At 40.1% G+C, this 24,378-nt stretch overlaps 1 protein-coding gene across 1 annotated transcript in view; it reads left to right on the top strand.

Annotated features, from left to right (window-relative positions):
- Positions 1–24,378, top strand: part of LOC123770955 (glutamate receptor-like) — a 289,684-nt gene that overhangs the window by 35,435 nt on the left and 229,871 nt on the right. Inside the window, exon 4 of the mRNA XM_069305712.1 lies at positions 10,337–10,481. Within this exon, the coding sequence (XP_069161813.1) occupies positions 10,337–10,481 (145 nt within the window). The remainder of the gene's footprint in view (positions 1–10,336; positions 10,482–24,378) is intronic.

Here is a 24,378-nt window from a genome sequence, read left to right as displayed (position 1 = left end):
GAATTTGCAAGAAGGTATCTTTCAGGTTAATCTTGGAAAAAAATGCCCCCTTGCACACAACTGATAACAATTCATCTATCTTTTTGTAATTGGTATTTTTCGCAATGTATTAGGTTATTCACTTGTTAAAAATCTGTACAGATTCTCATGGATTTTTTATCTGCCTTCAACACTGGTACAATTGGGTCTACCCCCCTCACTATGGGTAATTAGCTCAAAGAGGCCTTCTGCTACATGCCTGTCCATGGATAATTCGACTAGTTGTTTGTAATGGAACGAAACTGTTCCTGCTTTGAAGAATTTATATAAAGTCCCACTTTTCTGGTGAAATTTTGCCACCATGCTATTAATTGGCTTACCTGATTTCTTTCCTATTATAGCCTACTTTTGCTGACAGCTTGTCATAGACCTTAATCGGTACATTATCGTATGCACTTAAGGATTTTATTAAGTGTCTTAATTCTATTATGCAAGAAGACTGAACTGGTGTGAATTTAACTTTGCCTTAATTCAAATAGATTTTCTTGATTTTCCCAAAATACTGCTACCATCAGGCTGCTCAAAGGCAATCAACGATGGTAATTAATTCCCTCCTTATGAGCAAATAAATTAGTTAAATTTAGAGCACTCTGCTCAGTCCCACAAGGTCTCCATCCTGTCCTTCGTGCTCTGTGTTCCACTAGGTCGAATTACTGACCATCCCCAGGATGCACAAACTGAATAATAAATTGATTGCTTTGGTAATTATTAATTAATAATTTATTCACATACTTCCCAATACCCATCCAGTGGTTACAGTCATTAATAATTATGTTGTATTTGTGTACAACAAAAGTAATAATGAATGAAACAAAGTTCATGTGGCGTCCATCTCATGTTGGCCTCCGAGTGCATGATAGAGCTGATGATGTTAACGGGGGTATGTGATTGTACTGAGAAGGACCACTAGCTAGAGTCAAGATGTATCAAAAATAGTGGGATAAATAGGCCTGGCCCCCAAGAAACTAAGGTTCCTAGTAATGATTCTATGTTTTAAATTACAGGTCTGCTGTCTAGTAGCTAATCATCTACACCACTTCCACAGGATGAATTGATACCTCTCATAAACTAAATTATTTATTAAACCCTCTAACAACACCTATATACATTAATACAGTAAATCTCTTTACCACTCTAACTTACGTTAAACACCTTGGTCCACATAGACAGGATGCAAGGTTTACAATTGCAACTAGGGTAAAGACTACTTAGGGAGGGATACTAGTAAGGCTCTAGGTAGCCTGGTAAAACTTGAGCACACGTTGTTTCACTAAAACACCCTAGAGTAATCTCAGGAATATAAACACTAGCTTAGGCTACACAAGAACTTAACTACAAAATTTGCCAGAACACAGTACCACAGTATAATACTTATCTTAGATAATAAATGGAGAATAAGGTAAGGGAAAGGGAGAAGGAGGAAGAGACTGAAGTCCACGAGGGTGAATGTGTACACCACAACAACCAGAACCAGAGAGAGCGAGAACAGCCTCCTCCGCTCTATTAAATATGCTGCCGGGAAGGGAGCCTAGCTGATCGTACAGCCATAAACATTATAAGTTTTCACCGGCATTCATTACTAGTTACTTTAACAGTTCTAAGAATAGCTGAAACTAGTTCAATATTATATTTAATAGTCAACAAGCCCAGATTCTGAATAATCTGTGAGTAGCAAGGTTCATCTTACGTCTGGCAAGAAAGACTGAGACAAATACACATCAGGAATGAGAGTCTTGAATATAAACGTTATAGTTAATTAGATATCCCTCTTACACAACTATTTGGAACTCAATTTGAAATGTGGTTTCCAAAGAGGAACCCAGGGTCACAGCACTCCTCCCTCCCTTTAGTGAAAAAAATGTGGCTACTAGAATAGTAGTTATTTTTTGTAAGAGCATACAAAGGTACAAAAGTAAACATAGTCCATAAAAGATAATTACAGAAAAATAAGAACCAATAATTTCTGAAAGAAAAAGCACTCAAAAAGAAATTTCTGAAAGAAAAAGCACACCAAAAAGGAATTCTCTGAGAGAAAACCACATACAAAAAAAGGGGGGAAGTAAATAAATTTGACAGTATATTTAATGCCACAGGAGAACCTAAAAAAAATAACTAAAACATGACAGTTGCTTCCTGTGGTTCAGATGAATGTTACTCAGGTAACCAGGACAGCGCACCGGCTATCACGTTGAGCCGGCCCGGTAGGTGGGTAATGAAAAGATTGAAGCCCTGTAGGTACAATGCCCACCTGAGTATGCGTATATTTTTCTCTTTCTTCTGGTGTATAAACACCAGTGAGTTATGGTCCGCGTACACTTCCACTATATTAGCTGTTAGATATACTTCAAACTTTCTACAGGCTAACACTAGTGCCAACGCTTCTTTTTCCACCACTGAATAATTGCGTTGCGCCTTGTCAAATTTCACAGAGTAATAGTACACAAGATGGTCCACTCAATCATCCCCAGTTTGCAACAACACTGCACCAGCACCCGAGTCAGACGCGTCAACGTGAATTTTAAACGGTCTGTCGAACCTTGGACTAGCGAGAACTGAGGCGGAAGCTAAGATCAATTTCAAGTTTTTAAAAGCCTCTGCACAGTCTGTTCACCACTTAAATTTAACGGCCTTTTGCAACAAGTCCGTGAGAGGAGTGGCGACACTGGAAAAGTTCTGACAAAAGCGACAGTAGTACGCACACATACTGATAAACCGTTGAAGTTGCTTTTTTGACTGGAGCACTAGATACTCCAGAATGGCACTGATTTTATCTTGCCGAGGTAACACTTTTCCTTGGCCCACTTCATAACTGAGGTACATCACTGTGCTTTGGCCAAAATGACACTTTTTTGCATTTAAAGTTAGATTTGCACTTTTCAAAACTACAAACAACTGGCATAACCTAGCTATGTGGTCAGCCCAATTTCTATCAAAAAGCACAATGTCATCTAAATACGCCTGACAATTTGGCACCTTGGCGAGCAGAGAGTTCATTAGCCTCTGGAACGTTGCAGGGGCATTATGCAATCCGAACGGTAACACTTGATACTCGAAGACACCATCGGGTGTTACGAACTTAGTTAGTTCCTTGGCACGTTCGGTGAGTGGAATCTGATAGTATCCCTTCGAGAGATCGAATTTTGATACGTAAGTGGCAGTCCCGATATCATCGATGCAGTCTTCTAGGAGGGGCAGTGGATAGGCATCCATGATGGTCACCTTGTTGAGCTGCCGATAGTCAGTGCATAATCGCCAGGAGCCGTCTGGTTTGGGGACCAAAAGGCAGGGCGAGCACCAAGAGCCCTGGCTCGGCCAGATGAGGCCGTGCTGGAGCAGGAAGTCGACTTCGTTCCGCACGATGGCCTTTTTTTCGAACTCATCCGATAGGGTTGAAGACGAATTGGGGTGTAGTCCGTCAACTTGATATCATGGTAGATGGCATCATTCTGGGTCGGGACCTTCCCTGAACAGACTGGAGAATTCGTCAAGTAGCGACTGCACCTCTTCACGTTGGGCCATCTACAAATAGGACAGTCTCTTCTCCACAGCATTCACAGAACTATAAATATTGAGAATGAGATTAGTTGGGTCAGAACAATTATCCCCTCCCTCACTGGAAAAGGAAACATTGGTTAGAGCGATGGCCTGGGGCCCAGGAACTTCTTCAGACAATTCAAGTGTACAAGCATCACCTAGTTATGCATGTCAGAGTGCCTTACTTTGTAGGTGAGGTCCCCAACCTTTTCTCACAATATAGTGGCCTTCGTACTTGTGAGACTTAGTGTTCCCCAGTCGAGGCTTTAATACCAGGACAGGGTCACCAGGTTGAAACACCCTCAACTTAGCTTTAGCATCGTGTCATTCTTTCATACTTTCTTGGGCCTTCCCAAGATATTTTAATGCAGCCACCTTGCAGTCACTAAGTCTTTGATGGTGTTGCGCAAAGAAAGCCGAACCTTCGGTCAATGTTACGTTACATAACAGATTCTCCTGTAACATTTGCAAGGGTCCATGGACCTTATATCCAAAGATTAACTCAAAAGGAGAACAACCCAGTGAACTTTGTAATCCCTCTCAAACAGCAAACAAGAACATGAGGTAGGTTCTCATCCCAAAATCTTTGTAAATTCTCACACGATGTCTGCAACATTTCATGGAACCGCTCAGTTACCCCCTGACTCTGTGGATGGTATGGTCTAGAAACCTTAGGAGTTATTCCATGGTCCTTACAGAATTGCTAAAAAATATCAGACTTAAAATTAGTACCATTGTTGGTTTGCACGATCCGAGGCAGTCCAAAAGTGGAACAAAATTGCACCATATGAGCAACAACAGTCTTTACTCGGATGTTCCTTACAGCAAAAACCTCAGGGTAACGGGTTGTGATACACATCATCGTAATTAGGTAAATATTATCAGACTTAGTTCTAGGCAATGGACCAACACAGTCCATTGCCACATGAGAAAATGGTTCCTCCGGCATGACAATTGGCCTTAGAGGAGCTTTAGGTGGTGTCTGGTTTGGTTTCCTAACAAGCTGACAAGGGATAGAAGAGTTACAAAATTTTGCCACATCGCTTTTCAGCTTAGGCCAGTAGATATATTTAAAATTTTTATTATAGGTGACATTAATGCCTTCGTGTCCCCCCATAGGGTCAACATGAGCAGCTGCCAAAACTTTCTCTCTATAGCAGGTAGGCAACATAACCTGGTGGACTATCTCCCACTCATTTGACAAGAGAAAACTCTGTAGTCTCCGTTTTCTCATCAAAATCTGATCCTCGTAATAGTACCCAGTTGCTGCATCTACAATTTCCTCCTTAGAGAGAGCTACATCGTGACATTCTGCAAGACTGGGGTCAGCCTTCTGTAAGTCACTTAAGGAGGCATCCATGTCTTAGTCAGATGCCACTGGCCGAGACTCAACAGGGTTCTCCTCCACCTCCTCACTATTATCGGTAGGAAGTGATGGTAGGCGCTCCACAATGTGCTTGGTCTCGTCATCGATTCGGGGCATGAACGTGTCTGCAAGGTCCACTCTGTTTTCACCACTCAGAAAGTTTCTCGTGGCCTCGGGATTTACCACCTTGGCAACCACAGGGCTGCCCTTACATTTAAGTCCTATAGACCTGGTCACCGCACACGCAGGGTACACAACATTATCCTCTGTGGTGGGTAGATCCAGGGAAACCTTAGGGATAGGCAACATAATAGGCAGTCTGGAGTCCCCTACCTTATCCCCTGCTAAATTATTACCCAATATTACATCAACATTAGGGAAAGGTAGGTAAGAAGTGACTCCGACTGTACAAACACCCTTGTGGAAATCAGATTCCAGGGTTACCTTATGGAGGGGTACTGCTCGAGTATCACTAGTGACACCCTCGACCAGTACCACCTCTCCAGTGTCGAGAGTGTTGGCACCTTGCAACACACTCTCCAAAATTTAAGTCTGGATGGCACCGGTGTCTATTATGATCACCACGTCCTTCCAGGAAGAACCCTCAGAAAACAAAATCCTCCCCTTCGACAAGAATGAAGTAAGCAGGTCCAGCCACTGTGGGTTACAGGTCTTACTCCCTTACTCTTCAGAAGTCCCCAAGCCTTGTGTCACAACAGGAGAATTGGGTCTTTTTTTCTGGGTACAGTTGCCAACGATGGTACGGGCCTGGTAGCCTGGTGGATACCGTGCAGGACTCGTAATTCTGTGTCGCTGGTTCGATTCCCGCACCAGGCAGAAACAAATGGGCAAAGTTTCTTTCACCCTGAATGACCCTGTTACCTAACAGTAAGTAGGTACCTGGAAGTTAGACAGCTGTCACGGGCTGCTTCCTGGGGTGTGTGTGTGTGTGTGGTGGGAAAAAAAGTAGTTAGTAGAGAGTCGATTGACAGTTGAGAGGCGGGCCGAAAGAGCAAAGCTTTTGGCAATGCCCTGCAAACACAATTAGGTAAATACAATGGCTAGTAATATGGTTTGAACGTTTACAATGACCACAGAATCATTGGGGAGAAGAGACATTACTAACAGAATTTCCCTTTGGTTCAGCCTTAGGTGCCGTGGAGTTAGACAATTTAACAGGGTTAGTTTTGTCTGAAAAAAAGGTGCATTAGTTACAGGGTTAGAATGGGCTGGTCTGGACTGGCTGTGGGTATAAGATTTGTTAATAATTGGGCTATAACTATTTTTATTGGGCCTTTTGCCGACCAACTGGTAGTTTTCTGTCATCTTGGCCAAATCCATAATATTAGTTTCTACCTCCGTCCTTTCTCGTAAAAACCGTGCTACCGGCTCTGGCATATTATCTATAAACCCTCCATTAAAACTAAATTCTTGAGTGCCTCGTTTGTTTCGGCTTTGGCCGAGCGAATCCTTTTTCAAACAATTTTATTTGATCAATAGCAAATTCAGTGAGACGTTGGTTGTGAGTAGGCCGAAGGTTGCGATAAGCTTGGCGGTGAGCTTCAGGCATAATTTCATATGCCCTCAAAATCCGTTCCCTGACTTTACTTAATTAAAACAATCGCAGTCGGGCATGTTTATGAAAATATCTTGGGATTTACCTCTAAGCCGCCCCTGCAAGATTTTCACCCACTCTTCCTCTGGCCAGTTCATAGACATGGCCAGTCTCTAAAAATGGTTGAAAAACCTTTCAGGGTCTGGCTCTGAAAATTTAGGCAGGTTATACTTTTTATCATAATGCCTGAGGTTTGAATCCCAGGCAGGTGGTGGTACATTGGCGTTGCCCCTAATTCTTGCCTCCTAAGTTTTAAGCCTTTGCTCCTCCAGTCTTATATTCGCTAATTCTAGTGCTACCTCTCTGCCTCTACGAGCTGCACTTTCAGCTTGGCTGGGCTGGCATAAAGTTGTATCACATGGCAATAGTTCTTGGTCTATGCAATGTTGTAAGATTTCATTCACCAAGGTCCACTTTTTATCAGTGTCATTTAACTCAAGACCAAATTCATGGCCAAACAATACTAAGTTAGATTTGGTTAGTTTCTTAATCTCTACCACTGAAGGTGTCTTTGCCAGTTCCTGCAATTTAGCCGCCATCCCTAATTAATCTAGATACTGGCCAAAAGTAAAAAATAACAATAAAAATTGAAAAAAATACAAAAAATTTGCACGGTCCTAATTATAAGTCCACACTCACCTCAATCGTGAAGAGATCCAGTTGGATGTCCAGTCAGTGCAAGATGTATCCTTTGCTAGTTGAGATGAACCCTAGGCTACCACACAACCATTCTACGGAATGCAAGAAATTTAGTTTCGGCACTCAAAAATCTAAATTTTTTACAATTTGTATATAAAAATTTCAGCTCCCGGTCAGGCCAACCACTTGTTATGGGGGGTATGTGATTGTACTTAGAAGGGCCAATGGCTAGAATCAAGATGTATCAAAAATAGTGGGATAGATAGGCTCGACCCCCAAGGAACTAAGGTTCCTAGAAATGATTCTATGTTTTAAATTACAGGTCTGCTGTCTAATCATCTACACCACTTCCACAGGATGAATTGATACTTCTCATAAACTAACTTATTTATTAAACCCTCTAATAACACCCATATATACATTAATGCAGTAAATCTCTTTACCACTCTAACTTACGTTAAACACCTTGGTCCACATAGACAGGATGCATGGTTTACAATTGCAACTAGGGTAAAGACTACTTAGGGAGGGATACTAGTAAGGCTCTAGGTAGCCTGGTAAAACTTGAGCACACGTTGTTTCACTAAAACACCCTAGAGTAATCTTAGGGATATAAACACTAGCTTAGGCTACACAAGAATTTAACAACACAATTTGCCAGAACACATTACCACAGTATAATACTTATCTTAGATAATAAATGGAGAATAAGGTAAGGGAAAGGGAGAAGGAGGAAGAGAATGAAGTCCACGAGGATGAGTGTGTACACCACAACAGCCAGAACTAGAGAGAGCGAGCACAGCCTCCTCCGCTCTCTTAAAAACGCTGCCGGGAAGGGAGCCTAGCTGATCGTACAGCCATAAACATTATAAGTCTTCACGGACATTCATTACTAGTTACGTTAACAGTTCTAGGAATAGCTGATAACTAGTTCAATATTATATTTAATAGTCAACAAGCCCAGATTCTGATTAATCTGTGAGTAGCAAGGTTCATCTTATGTCTGGCAAGAAAGACTGAGACAAATCTGCATCAGGTATGAGAGCTTTGAATATAAACGTTATTGTTAACTAGATATCCCTCTTACACAACTATTTGGAACTCAATTTGACCTCTGGTTTCCATATAGGAACCCAGGGTCGTAACAGATGAGATAGCCAAAGAATCTACCTTTAAAGGAGAAATTAAGTATAACCTTACATTGTCAATAAGCAGTTTGAGAGCAGTAGTACACCAAGAACTTCAACAAAATCTTGTAGATCTGAGGCAAAGTGAAATCGACACCAGAAATTCCATCTATCATCATACTATCATGCAAGAGGAGCCACACATGTATGGTTCATCCAATAAAATCAGAAGACTTCTAGATGTTACTACAGCTAGGCTTAGACTCGGTTACAAGTATCTCTGGGAATTCTATTATCTGCTGATGTAGACTTGACCAAATGTAAACTGTGTCAACAAAATTATTCGCACGCCCTCCGTCACTATGTGATAGAGTGCGAAATGATACGTGAATTCAGAGACAGTTCTATAACAAATGTTCAAGAGATGTGTAAATAATTAATTCAAAATTATCTGCTGCCAGAAGTCTTGGCCAAATATCCCCAGTTTGCTAACTTTAGGTAGTATCTGAGTGATTATAACCTATCTTCCGCTGCCCATTAGATGGGCAGTGTATAGGATAAACTTATCAGTTGTGACACTAGCTCTCCATATATGTCAGTGGCTTAAATTAGAAACTGTACTTGTGGTCGGCCTCGAACCCATTGCTGATGTGACGATGTGCATTGAATTTTGTAACTAGCTCATCAAGATTGTAACTTACTCAGCTAAATGAATTGTGGGGCTCAATCCTGAGCCCATTATGTGCCTCTGTAACTCTTTCCACTGCCGCCCACAAGATGGGTATGGGGTGCATAATAAATGAACTAAACTAAAACCCATCAAGTGGGTAGTAGTTTACCTTATCAAAACATTTTCTATAGTACATAGTGTACGATTCATTTTTTCTGATTTTATAAAGCATATTCTATTGTATATATTATAACTTGGCGCCATTTGAAATAATTACAGATACTAATTGATATAATAATTATTATAATTTACTGAGAACTGCCAAGATTTCTCAGAACTAAACTAAGTGCCTTCAATAGGATGTAGCTGATGCCTAATATTCGAATAGTATGGAAAATGATACATAAATTTCACACCAGAAGTGGGACTGGAAAAATACAATTATGATCAAAATTTTAGCAAATAGACTTTTCTGCTGTCAACGGCGATGTGACGGATACAATGGGACGTGTACTATGGCACGTCGTACAGGGATGTGAGGATGGGTTGGTGCATGGTTATTACAAATAACCGTTTCATAGGGATACTATGAAATTTAGCAGCCATGGGCCTGATTTAATAATTCAGTTCTGAATTATGAATTCAATTATTCAAATGTAGACGAGGAGTCACAATAACGTGGCTGAAATATGTTGACCAAACGACACACTAAGAAGTGAAGGGACGACAACGTTTCGGTCCGTCCTGGACTATTCTCAAGTCGATTGTGGATTCTCATTCTTAATTATTCAAACTTTACCTGAGGGCCATTATCCTTAGTGGCCTCGACGAGGACAGGAATCCAGTGGCTTGTCGAAGGTCCCCCATTTGCCTTGATGATCTTTTCCGAGTATATTTTGAAACTCAATACGGTTACGGCTTCGGTGGGTAGGCCGTTCCATGGGTTAGTAACCCTGTCGGTGATCACTAGGAGCGTTATGTGAGAAACATACTATGGAGAACCTATAATAAACATACTATAAAAGTCGGGTTGCAGCATCAGCTGCCACATTTTTAGGTAAATGAAGGTTTTCCTTCAGATTTCTATCAAAGTTCACTCATTTATTGATAATTTCGAGAAGACATTATCCCATATTCAAGGAGCACAGTATTTCTAGTTTATGATTTTAAACGCCATAGCGTCTTATGGGAAAGTTTGATACATATTTTATGCAACAGCTACTAATATGGACTGCCAGGAGCATTAGTGGAACTTTCTCTTCTTTCGATAAACATTTAAGTTGACAATCGAAATGTTGTTATAAAGTCTAATCTATTGCCTTAGTTACGTTGTATGATGTGTACAGGTGCCCCCACCAGCGCCCCGTTGGCAATCGCTAGTGTACCCCTTCAGCAGGTGGGTTTGGATGGGGATGGGCTGTACCCTACTCCTGCTCTCCCTGGTCTTCCACCTCCTCGTCCGCCCAGACTCCTCCCTCATATACAACAACGGTGAGTCTCTGCCGCTGGGGTCTTTATCAAGCATCACTTTTACCATTTCCCTACAATGATAAACAAAGGATATCCATTCGAAACTTTAAAATACTAAAATCTCTCTGTTTCAGCTAAAACCAGATGTCATCTTTACTCACGATAATGCTCAACTGCTCTCATCTTCGTCAACGATTATAAAAAAACATAGATATATTTATTCATGATAACACAAGACCACTATTATCCTTGGACGAAATCATACTAACCCTATCATCTCTGTCCATAAAAATTAGACTAACAACATCTTTGTCCTGGACTAAACTAAACCACCATCATGTCCTTCCATAACAAAATCTAATGCACCATCATTTCTGTCCATGGTAAGACTAAAACAACATCATTTCTGTCCAAGCACAACTAAGTCACCGTCATCTTTAATGCAATATCATTCATTGATAACTGGGAACCCTTCTATTGAAGAAATGACATGTATGCCCGGGGTGGAGCATTTATCTAGGGCTGGGGTTATTGCCGTTGCCAAATCATTGGAATCTGTGGTTGGAGTGGTTTGTTTGGGTTCAGACTGTTAGTAGATAGTGGTATGGGAAATAATATGGAGAAAGGAAGCAATAAAAGTATGTGTTGATGTGGGAAAATGGCAAAATGAACAGGGAAAGAGAAGGGCCCCAAAATAGCAATACACTTAAGGTATATTACACGAACAGTAGAAGTCTAAGAAACAAAATAAACGATTTAAATGCTCATGTTTGCACAGAAACAATAGATACTATTGCATTTACCGAAACATGGCTGTATGCAGAAAACAGAGAACTATTAGCTGAATCTCAAATTAACGGATTTAAACTATTTCACACTGAAAGATATATTAGGCTAGAAGGGGGAATAGCCATATATTAAGGGAAAATTTGAAATGAAGTCTCAAACAAGGAATCAAAACGGCGCCACACACAGAAACTATTTGGCTAGAATTAAACGAAAAAGATAAAAATCTTATAATAGGAGTTATATACAGGCCACAAAACTTAAAATGGAAGCAAAATTTTAAATTTTGTTCAATTTTCAATTTTAGTGGAATAAACTAGCTTAACAGAACAATGAAGCAGAATGAGAATAATGAAGCAGACGATTTTCTAGAATTAATTGGCGATTGCTTCCTTAAGCAACACATTAAGGAATCAATGCAGGAAAATAATATTTTAGACTTAGTGTTAACAAACAAGGAGACACAAGTTAATGACATCGAAATAGGGAGCGAGCTAGGGAAACAGTGATCGCAAACTAATCAGATTTAGCATAGAATGGAATAGATTTGAAGGAGAAACTTCGGTTAAAGTACTAGATTTCCGAAAAGCTGGTTTTAATGGTCTAATAATTTTTTGGGGGTGAAATTGGTTGGAAAGTCTTGGGCATGGGAGGATGGGTTGGTCTTAGAGCGAGACGTGAACCCAGCGATGGGTGACGTAAAAAGGGATTTTGATGTGGATTCAAAATATAACTTATTTAAAAATATTCTAAGCAAAGCAGCACAGGAACGTGCACATGAACAGGACCAAATACCTCATCACAGGTGAGTATTTGTATAGAGCATTTTGTACAAGAGACAGGGGGGAACAGGTTTAGGGTTTGCTATCCGGTAGACGGGATTGGATATATATATATATATATATATATATATATATATATATATATATATATATATATATATATATATATATATATATATATATATATATATGGCTATATATATATATATATATATATATATATATATATATATATGGCTACTTCGCTTCCTTGTCTAATATTTCTATCCGTGTGAAATAGTTTAAATCTGTTTAAACTATTAGCTGATATTCAGCTAATAGTTCTCTGTTTTCAACATTAATCCATGTTTCGGTAAAAGAAACAATATATATTGTTTCTGTGCAAACAAGAGCATTTAAATCGTTTATTTTGTTTCATAGACTCCTACTGTTCGTGTAATATACCCCCCTTGGATTATTGTTATTTTGAGGACCTTCTCCTTCCCTGTTCATTTTGCCATTTTTTTCCCCGCACCAACTCATACTTTTATTGCCTCCATTCTCCATATCAATACCCATACCACTATCTACTAAGAGTTTAAACCCAAACAAACCCCTCCAACCACAGGTTCCAACTAGTTGGCTACAGCAACAATCCCATCCCGAACACTCATATCATTCATTCCATTGAAGTGTTCCCAGTTATCAATGAATGATGTTGCATTTATTTATAATATTTGTCCAGTCGGCAATTGACACAAAGTGCTATCTTCAACCATTCATTTCCAACTTCCTTTCATGGAGGAATGCCACATATGATCGGGATGCCTTCCTTGCACCTAAATTAATAAATGATTCACATCATGGTTTTAGAAATGGCCGTTCATGTTTAACAAATATGCTGTCATTTTATTCCAGAATAGTTGGGGCAGTTGATAGTGATGTTGTATACCTTGACTTTAGCAAAGCTTTGGATAAAGTGTTACATGAAAGACTGATTGAAAAGGTAGAGGCTCACGGTATTGGGGGTGCTACATACAATTTGAGTATTTTTTTCCATTTCCAGCCATAATATCAATCCTGTTGTTTACTATATCACCAACTCCTACTCCCAGATAGCAAACCCTTTACCAATTCCCTTTATCTGTGGCACAATAAGCTCTATCCAGATACCTCATCTGAGACTCTCCAACGATCTAAATTTGCTTAACTACTTTCCTTACTTTGTGAGCACCTTGAGGGTCCTGCGCTCAGTTCGTTGTCCTGCCTTTCGAGCGATCTGCAGTCTCCCTACAACATTCGTCTTCCAGCACTACGAATGGGTTGGAAGTGTCTACGACATCTGTATGCGGCTTTGTCAGAGTCTTCTTAAGACCCACTGTCCATTACGACTTTCCAAGACGTCGATTTTCTACTGCTGCTCTCCTCATTTGCTTCCTCTTGACGTTATTTCGTCTGTTTTACCTCCTGCATCTGTATTAGCTCCTCCCGCATGGAATCCTACTCCGCCCTCAGAGCTTCACATAGCTCCATCACTAGCACCAGTTCACTCACTACACCTTCCATTTTCAGTATCAAGGAAATTGGAGCTCCAGCTAACACCCCCTCTCACTGTGATTGACAGCATCTCACTGTGACTGCCTCATAGTCATAGAGTGAGAATGTAAAGAGGAGCTTTGCGAGCCGTTGTCTATAATAATTAATAAATCATTAGTCAGGCAGAGTGACAGAGTCGTGGAATGTTGCTATTGTGGTACCAATTTTCAAGAAAGGAGATAGATCACTAGCATCAAACTATCGGCCACTGAGCTTAACGTCTACTGTGGGAAAGTTGCTTGAATCGATAATTGCAAATACCATTCGTCTTCATCTTGAAAAACATAGATTAATGATTGATTCAGGACATGGTTTTACAGATGGCCGTTCATGTTTAACAAATTTGCAATAATTTTATTCCAGCATAGTTGAGGCAGTTGAGAGTTGTAAGGTTTGTGATGTTGTGTACCTTGACTTTAGCAAAGCTTTTGATACAGTGCTACATGAAAGATTGATTAAAAAAATAAAGGCTCACGGTATTGAGGGTGCTATATTATGTTGGATTAGGGCATGGCTACCCCAAAGGAAACAATGAGTTAGCATAAATGGAGTTAAATTAGAGAGGGAAAATGTTGTAAGAGGAGGGCCTCAAGGATCTGTTCTGGGACCTCTGTTATTTATAATATATATATAAATATTTTAGATTCAGGTTTGAGCAGCAATATTTGCAAATTTGCCGATGATAAAAAAAATCGGGATGGAAATAAACAGGGAAAAAGACTCACTGTCACTTCAAGACGATCTGAATATGGTTTTGAAATGGTCAAAAGATTGGCACATGCAGCTTATTGCTGACAAAATTAAGGTTTTGAGGCTAGGTAATGATGATAGAGTTTCAATATATGAGCTAGATTGTGTTGAGATTTTGAAGTCGGACTGCAAAAAGGATCTGGGAGTTATGATTAGTAAGAATTTAAAACCAAAAAATCAATCCATAAATGTTCATAATAATGCAAATAGGACACTGGGATATATTTACTGAAGCGTTAGTGATAATACAACTGGTGTTGTTCTTCAGCTATATCTTGCTCTTGTTAAGCCTCATTTAGATTATGCAGTTCAGTTTTGGTTGCAATACTATTGAATACATATATAAATTAACTAGAACGCATCAAGCGTAGGATGACATAGCTATTCCCGCAAATCAGAAACCTGTCATATGAAGAAAGATTGGCAAAGCTTAAATTACATTTGTCAGAAAACCCAACACCATTTACTAATATTAAATACAATATGTAGATAATATTGCTGCTGTGTTGTATATATATAAATTCACCATAGAAGATGCGGAGCAGTGGAATTTTTCGTCAATAGAAACGAGATATCATTGCCACATAGGGCTATTAACTCACCAGCTATTCTGTTGGGAATTATTCTTAATACAACAGTCTTTGGACTTTTAACATCATAAAAACATCTTACTTGAATTAACTTAATTATCACTACCAAAATAGAGTAAATGTGACCTTTCTACAACTTGCTGACATCTGGACAAGACAGCCAGAGCATCAGTAGTGGAGAAAGGTCAGCCATTGTTACACCAAAGTTGTTGGAGCGAGTTTAGCTCCTATAATCCTCCCTTGGACGAAGTGTTATGGAGATCAAATTAGTGCTTCTTCCATCATCAACATGCAGTCAACATCTAAACAAGGGAAGTGTATTACCGAAACCCATTTTTTTATCTGGTCATTTTCTGGCCAGTTAATGTTAGGTAGATATAGGGTGGACCGGTTAGCACGAGAGACAACGATTCAACACATGTAATTACTCATCGGTCCTTATCTTATATAATATACAGTATTTTCTCTGATATAGCTGTCATATATAGGATTCCTGCTTCACAGCATGTGTCTTTTTAGTTTAACAGGTATAGAAGAGAAAGCAAGAATTAATCTTGGTTCATCAGTACATGGGTGGTGGATGCTAGTCTCAACTGAGGATTATTTGGTGTCAACATCCTTGTTCATACCTGGTGGACTAAACCTACCATACAATAAGATAAGATCTTTAAATTATTATTACTAATATATGTAGTTTAAAATGCTGTAGTTTGATTGGCTGCATATATGTAAATTTAATATACCCCCTCCCCCTTAAGGTGCAAGGAGTCGATTTGTGAGAATATTGCAGAAATAGTCCACTAAACATCATACAAATTTCTATAAAAATATATAAAGTAACATAAATATGAACACTATAAATTCATTTAAATTAAATAAATACCGACTTTCAATAAAATAAATACCGACTTTCAATAAAATAAATACCGACTCTCAATAAAATAAATACCGACTTTCAATAAAATAAATACCGACTCTCAATAAAATAAATACCGACTCTCAATAAAATAAATACCGACTCTCAATAAAATAAATACCGACTCTCAATAAAATAAATACCGACTCTCAATAAAGTAAATACCGACTCTCAATAAAATAAATACCGACTCTCAATAAAATAAATACCGACTCTCAATAAAATAACATGGGGAAGGGACTCTCAGGAGTCGGCTCCCCGTGTTATATGGTCATCTTCACACCGGATGTCAGATTATTTGGTAGTCTTTATATTGGATGAACCAGATTTAACCGGTGGATTAATTAAATACACTGGTACTAGTGTAATAAATTATTGAACAATTCATTGCCAGTCAAAGACTGGCTGCGGTGACCCACCATGTGCTCACGACCGCCTCATCCAGCCTCACAGCAGCTCACGACCCCCTCACCCAGCCTCACAGCAGCTCACGACCCCTTCACCCAGCCTCACAGCAGCTCACGACCCCCTCACCCAGCCTCACAGCAGCTCACGACCCCCTCACCCAGCCTCACAGCAGCTCACGGTCACCCACCAATTTTGTGGAGTGTTATTTCGTGAAGTGACTGCACTTATTTTAAATCTAGTAACTCTATCATCATTACCAAGCCTCAGAACTTTACATTAATCAGCATTAAACAGCATCTGCCAATCTTTTGACCATTTCAAAACCGTATTTAGATCAACTTGAAGTGATAGTGAGTCTTCATCGGTGTTAATTTCCTTACGATTTTTGCATCATGATCTATCACCTTTCTTGAAACTTGGTACCACAATAGCAACCTTCTACGATTCTGGCACTCTGCCTGACTCTAATTATTTATTAAATATGGTAGACAATGGCTCGCAAAACACCTCTTTGCATTTTTAACATTCCCTGGCAAACACTTCGTTCGGCCCTGGGGATTTGTTTGCCTTGAGTTTCACTATTTTTTAATAACATCCTCCCTGGTAATTGCTAAACTAGTCAACCTGTCCTCTTTCCCACCCACATATACTTATTCGGCTGAAGGCATAATGTTCAGTTCTTTTTTAGTAAATACAGAGATAAAACATTTGTTAAAAATACTACACATCTCTTCGTCATTATCAGTTATCTGACCTGTCTCCGTTTTTAATTGACCTATCCTTCCTCTAATCTTTGTTCGATATTACTGAAAAAAAAACATTATGATTTGTGCTTGCCTTGCTATGCAAATTTTATAGTTTCTTTTTTCCCTCCTCATCTCTTTTTTTTAAATTTCTAACCAGTTGGACAAATTCTTGTTTTAAACTGACATCCCAATTTCTAGCTCTCTTTCTACCTATAAGGTTCTTAAAATCCGTTGGTTTTTATTTCGGGTCATTATTATTCGATCTATTCAATTTGTATGTTATACTACGTTCCTGTGCTTTTACTTAGAAAAATTTAAATAAGTTATATTTTGAATCCGCATCGAAATCCCTTTTAACATCACCCATCGCTGGGTTCACGTCTCTCCAAGACCAGCCCACCCGCCCTGGCCCAGGACTTTCCAATCTATTTTACCCCAAACTTTTCATAGACCTTTAAAATGCGTTTTTCGAAAATATGACACTTTAACAGAATTTTCTCCTACAAATCTATTCCATTCTATGCTGAATCTGATTTCTTTGTGATGACTGATCCCCAGCTCACTCCCAATTTCATTAATTTGTGTTTCCCTGTTAGTTAACACTAAGTCTAAAATATTATTTTCCTGCTTTGGTTCCTTAATTTGTTGCTCAAGAAAGCAATCGTCAATTAATTCTAGAAAATCTTCTGCTTCATTATTCCCTGTTCTGTTAACCCAGTTTATTCCACTAAAATTAAAGTCACCCATGACACAAATACTGTTTGACCTAGAGGCTCCAGATATTTCATATCATAGATGCTTTGCTTCCGTTCTGTCTAAGTTTTGTGGCCTGTATATAACTCCTATTATAAGATTTTTAGTTTTTTCGTTTAATTCTAGCCAGATAGTTTCTGTGTGTAGCTCAGTTTTGATTCCCTCTTTGAGACTTCATTTCAGATTTTCCCAAACATATATGGCTACTCCCCCTCCTCGTTTAATATATCTATCTATATGAAATAACGTAAATCCGTTTATATGATATTCAGCTAATAGTTGTTTATTTTCTATATTCAGCCATGTTCGGTAAGTGCAATAATATCTATTTTTTCTGTGCAGACAAGAACATTTAAATCGTTTACTTTGTTTCTTATACTCCTACTGTTCGTGTCATATACCTTAAGTGTATTTTTATTTTGAGGTTCTTCTCTTTCCCTTTTCATTTTGCAAATTTATTCACCCCACAAACACGCACTTTCATTATCTCCTTTCTCCATGTCAATTCCCATACACTATCTACAAACAGTTTAAACCCAAACAACCCCCTTCCAACCACAGGTTCCAACGAGTTCGCAACAACAACAACCGCAGCCCTCGATAGATGCACCCTATCCCGAGCATACATGTCATTTCTTTCATAGAAGTGTTCCCAGTTATTTATGAATGATATTGCATTTGATTTGCAATATTTGTTTAGTCGGCAATTGAAACCAAGTACTCTCGAGAACCATTCCTTTCTTGCTCCCTTTCTTGGAGGAATGCTACATACGATCGGGATGCCTCTCTTGCTCCTAATTAATTCTATGGCTGTCTTAAACTTCTGTATCACTGGCTCACTCCTAACTCGTCCTACGTCATTTCCACCAGCATTGATACATATAATGGGCTTGTTCCCATTTCCAGCCATAATATCATTCATGTTGTTAACAATATCACCAATTCCAGCTCCCGGATAGCAAACCCTTAACCTGTTCCCTCCCCCCTAATTCTGGCACAAAACGTTCTATCCAAATACCTCACCTGGGAATCTCCCACAACCAAAATTCGCTTTGGTTCTTCCTTTACTTTTTGAGCACCTAGAGGTACATGCGCTCCCTTCGTTGCCTTCCCTTTCGAGCGAACTGCAGGCATCCTACAGCACTCGTCTTTCAACACGGCGAATGAGTTAGAAGTCCTTAGGACATCTGTAGGTGACCTTGTCAGAGTCTTCTTAAGACCCTTGTCTACGACATTCCAAGACGGAGATTTTTCACAACTGTTCTCCCCTTTGCTTCCTCTTGATGTTATTTCATATGTTTTAGCTCCTGCATCTATCATAGCACCTTTCGCAGGGAATCTAACTGTGTCCTCAGAGCTCCACATTGATTCATCAGTTTCTTTACTACACCTTCCATTATTACTATTATAGCAAAATTGTAGCTCAGCTAACATACCCTCTCACTGTGGCTGAGTGCACCTCTCTGAATTCCCAGTCTAGGAATTTGCAGTCGAATTCCAGGTCGTGGTACTCTATCAACAGTATGGTGAGGTCACCCCTAGGAGTTCATGAAGGTGGTGTTGACATACATGGGTTACGGGTGTTTGTTATGTTCTTCATGCTGATTATCCTGCTACATTTGTGGGCAGGTTGTCGTCTGGAGTTTGTTTTACCGTTGAACTCGCTGGACGCAATGTAGAGAACATGGTCGGTCCTTTTGTCGTTGTCCTCGTCTTCGTCGTTGTCGTCGGTTGTAAAACCATTCTCGTCAACATCGGTGTCGGCTCTAGAACGCCTCCTGGAGTCGGTTGTCGGTGTTACGGGTGGACTGTCGTCGTCTTCGGATTTGATGTCGTCGATGCTGGCAAGGGGAACCAGTGTGTGTGGCGTCCCTGTCTCCAGACGGGTCCGTCTCATTACCCAAAGCTACTCAAAGCTTCCTAGCATTATGTAAGTAATGAAGAACTATGATATATTTATTCACTATGCTGAATGTAGAAAATGAAAAAATATATTTTTACTCTATAATAATATACCTTTATAACGAAATTGGGTCCATCTAATTATTCAATTATTCAAAGCCTCAACAGTTTCACTTGGATCGTCAGTTTCCTGTGGCATCACCTGCCATAGACCACTGGAACATTATCTAACATAATACAGAGTTACAAACCCATTAAGATTTCAACTTAGATTCAACAGAGCAGAAGTAGTTGTTAAACACATGGGGCAAAATATTACTGAAGCGACCATACGAGTCATAATTTCTCATACTCCGCCCAAGTAAAACAGAAACAAGCAACATCTAGTGGACCAGCCAGAGTTGTTGTTGTTGTTATAGATTCAGCTACTCGGAACAAGATCCAAGTAGCACGTGCTATGGTGAGCCCGTAACTTACCTGGCACAGGAGCGGGGCAAATAGCACAGGCTATAGTGAGACCGTAATGGACTTACCTGGCACAGAAGCGGTGCCGTGGACTCTGTCCAGAGACTTAGGGCCCCGCGCAGGAATATCCCTGAAAAAACTGCCACTTAGTTTTGTCTAATTTCGTAATAAAATTATATTATTTCAGAGTTAAAATATGTTTGTTCATGTGCTACAATGATCATCAACATTATTGTGAGTAAATATATCATAGGTCTTCACTATTTATGTAATGCTAGGAATCTTTGAGTAGCATTGAGTAGCTTTGGGTAATTAGACGGACCGTTCCAGAGTGGTTGTGGGGCCGGCAGCTGGAGGAGCTGGGAGAAGGTCGCCAGGTAGTCATTGTCGGCAGTCTATTTGCAGTGAGAAGCCGGTTGATGGTGTGGACGTAAAGGTTGACGTTGCCCGCCAGTTTGCAAGCAAGGTGCAAAAATACCGGTAGCTCGGTGGTTTTGGTGGTAGCTGCAGGCGGAGTTGAGGTCGGGTGAGTGTGGTGTCCCCAGGGACCAGGTGGTGGTGAGGTCGGGTGAGTGTGGTGTCCCCAGGGACCAGGTGGTGGTGAGGTCGGGTGAGTGTGATGTCCCCAGGGACCAGGTGGTGGTGAGGTCGGGTGAGTGTGGTGTCCCCAGGGACCAGGTGGTGGTGAGGTCGGGTGAGTGTGGTGTCCCCAGGGACCAGGTGGTGGTGAGGTCGGCTGAGTGTGATGTCCCCAGAGACCAGGTGGTGGTGAGGTCGGCTGAGTGTGGTGTCCCCAGGGACCAGGTGGTGGTGAGGTCGGGTGAGTGTGGTGTCCCCAGGGACCAGGTGGTGGTGAGGTCGGCTGAGTGTGATGTCCCCAGGGACCAGGTGGTGGTGAGGTCGGCTGAGTGTGGTGTCCCCAGGGACCAGGTGGTGGTGAGGTCGGCTGAGTGTGATGTCCCCAGGGACCAGGTGGTGGTGAGGTCGGCTGAGTGTGGTGTCCCCAGGGACCAGGTGGTGGTGAGGTCGGGTGAGTGTGGTGTCCCCAGGGACCAGGTGGTGGTGAGGTCGGCTGAGTGTGGTGTCCCCAGGGACCAGGTGGTGGTGAGGTCGGCTGAGTGTGGCTAGTGGCTGATATCGCAAATTTCACGTCCGACTTAGACAGCTGCCGACTACAGAACGACGTTGGCGTGCTAAATGCTCTCTTCCAACGTTCTCTGACCTGTATATTAGTCTGACCAATCAGACACAAGTCATGGTGCCTAGCCCAATCATGTTTTTTCCCTCCATATGGGAAAGAGGCCGTGACGTTATGACTATGTAATGGCTTAGGCCTGTGTCCATTGGTCGGTTGGCTCCTCTTTCCTTGACCGAAAGCTTGAAAAAGTACCCTCTGACCCCCATGTTGTAGGTGGCTCTCAGAGGCGATGACTAGTGTTGTCCCTATCTTCTCACTCTTATTAACAAACGACTAGGCATGCAACGACCCTTGAAATACCTTTGATCTTCTGATGACATGAGCTATCCACAGATACCCAACAAGGTACACTTCAGTCTCGAATCAACAGTACCTAACCTCGTGCACATAATCTGTGCACTCATGCAACATTCTGGAGAATTCAACTGTCAGCGTGCACTCAATTTAGCACTACCAAAGACAGCTGGCAGAATCCATATCCGTCACACCTACACTAGGCAGACTTTAACATGGGAGGTGGGCTATCCATGGGATATGAATTGTGTCCGGAGCTGGGTGACGTGGCAGGGATTGGACTGTCCATTGAACATATAAATCATTTCAAACAATTCTAGTTAAGTTCCAAAAACACATTATACCACTTAAACTGATTTGGTCCAATAACAATGACCTACAATGGATGACCAATGGATTTCAATACTTTATTTTAAATTGGAAAGGTTTAAATATTCGTATTAAAAAAAAGGAAGGTGTTACAAACCGTACATTATTGCTCGTGGCACGTAACAGCGACAAAGATATTTTTGTCTAGGGACATGGAACGTCGCTGTAATCTCAAGGTGTGTCACCAGTATAAACCCATGGTTCGTACATGCAAGAATTAGAATTAATCACCCCAGGATAATTAACTACACATACAAAATATACCTTGTATATTAAAATAATATTTCAGGTAATTATCAGTATTATATATCAATCAACAGATGGGCACTATCATATGTAAATCAAAATAAAATTATGTCTCCACAGACTAATATACTACAGCAAAACAAAATATATATATAACAGCCACTTAACCTCCTTTGATGTTCATCCTCAGTGAGTCTACCAGCCACTGACTAAAATTCTCACGGCGGGAGCCGCTCCTCGCTTCCTCACAACATTTTGAGTGACAATATTATCTAATATTAATTTTACTTAAATGGAGCCATATAATGGGAATAAAGTAATCATTAATTAACTTAATTAAAGATTGATCAGATTTACATGCATAAACAGAAGTAATGCAGTTTATAATAATACAGTTATATATATATAAATATATATATATATATATATATATATATATATATATATATATATATATATATATATATATATATATATATATCACTAAGATTAACGAGTTTTCAGTTGCATATGTCCTGGGGACCATTCAGGCTTGTTCGCATATATATATATATATATATATATATATATAAATAAAGAGGAAATTGCTGGCAACTGCACAACATAGCAGGAAGTAAATGTTTCTCACCGTATTGCCAACTAAATGATCATTACAAATATAACTTTCTCACGGTATGGCCAACTAGATGATCGTTACCAAAAATATAATATACAAGCACATACAAGTAATGATGCATGGAACAAAATAAATGATTTAATATTTATATACGTATCCAATAAGGGTACGTAACAGAAGGATACCTAGATCATCACTGTATTATACTACCAAGAACGGTTTAAAAAAATGAGACATGAATAGAAATAGATTCGAAGTGCATAGAGTGGGGCCAGCAAAGCAGACCCTGAGGGATCTTTTAGATATACCAAAAAAAGACGATAGAAAACTGTTCCCATAGAAAAGCAGTTAGTTCATGTAACTAATAATGAGAAAGTAATGTGTGGTTTTCTTAAGCACATTGTCTCTGTGAGAAAATCAATCGAAGCGATGCTGAGAATTCGAACCTGCACCATGGGTACTCCAAGCGAACATCTTAAACCACTGAATCACGATATACAATGAGAAATATAACCTGGGATTCAACAGATTCCACAAGGGATTCTTGAAGAATATAGGTGATATCAAGGATAAGTCTTAATGATAAGTTTTTACTCGTTACCTACGTACACTCCGGAGTGGAATAGGAGTTCTTCCACCAACTCTCCATTCAAATACATAAAAGAAACACATCCATATTATTAATGCATCACGTTAAAATGACTTTTTGAGTACTTTATCTCTATTTCGTAGAGAACACCGTGATAGTTTTCCTTCTTCTGATCAAATCTGTTTTAGTGGTAAAGAAATATTCATTAAACAGAACAACATGAGAGCAAAGATGTACTTGGACAATATGCAACGTGAGGCATAATTTAATGGGAAGACATTCCAGAATATGATGGATCAATAAGGGAGAAAATTCAGAGGACATTACATGTTTAATAGACAATGCCAAGAAGCTAAAACGAAAGGAAGGCGGGAAAGGGACAAAATTCAGAGAACATAGCTAGGAAAGAACACATAAAAATTAAGAGAGAATCGGGAAAAGACCTATGAAATAGCATTGCATCCGAACCAAAGGAACAACTGAAGTTACTATATAGTCATATATGAAGGCAAATAACTGTGAATTACAAGTTGACTAGATTATGCTGAAGAGAATATACAAGAAACGACAAGAGAACTTAAGAGATCAACGCCGCTCCCATGGTGTGTTCACCACTGAGCGGGAACAGCTCCCATGGTGTGTCCACCACTGAGCGGGAACAGCTCCCATGGTGTGTTCACCACTGAGCGGGAACAGCTCCCATGTTGTGTTCACCACTGAGCGGGAACAGCTCCCATGGTGTGTCCACCACAGAGAGGGAACAGCTCCCATGGTGTGTTCACCACTGAGAGGGAACAGCTCCCATGGTGTGTTCACCACTGAGCGGGAACAGCTCCCATGGTGTGTTCACCACTGAGCGGGAACAGCTCCCATGGTGTGTTCACCACTGAGAGGGAACAGCTCCCATGGTGTGTTCACCACTGAGAGGGAACA

The sequence above is a fragment of the Procambarus clarkii genome, chromosome 56 (assembly GCF_040958095.1).
Source record: "Procambarus clarkii isolate CNS0578487 chromosome 56, FALCON_Pclarkii_2.0, whole genome shotgun sequence".
Classification (NCBI taxonomy): Eukaryota; Metazoa; Arthropoda; class Malacostraca; order Decapoda; family Cambaridae; genus Procambarus; species Procambarus clarkii.
The sequence above is the reverse complement of the archived record's forward strand: the minus strand, read 5'-3'. Positions and strand labels throughout refer to the sequence as shown.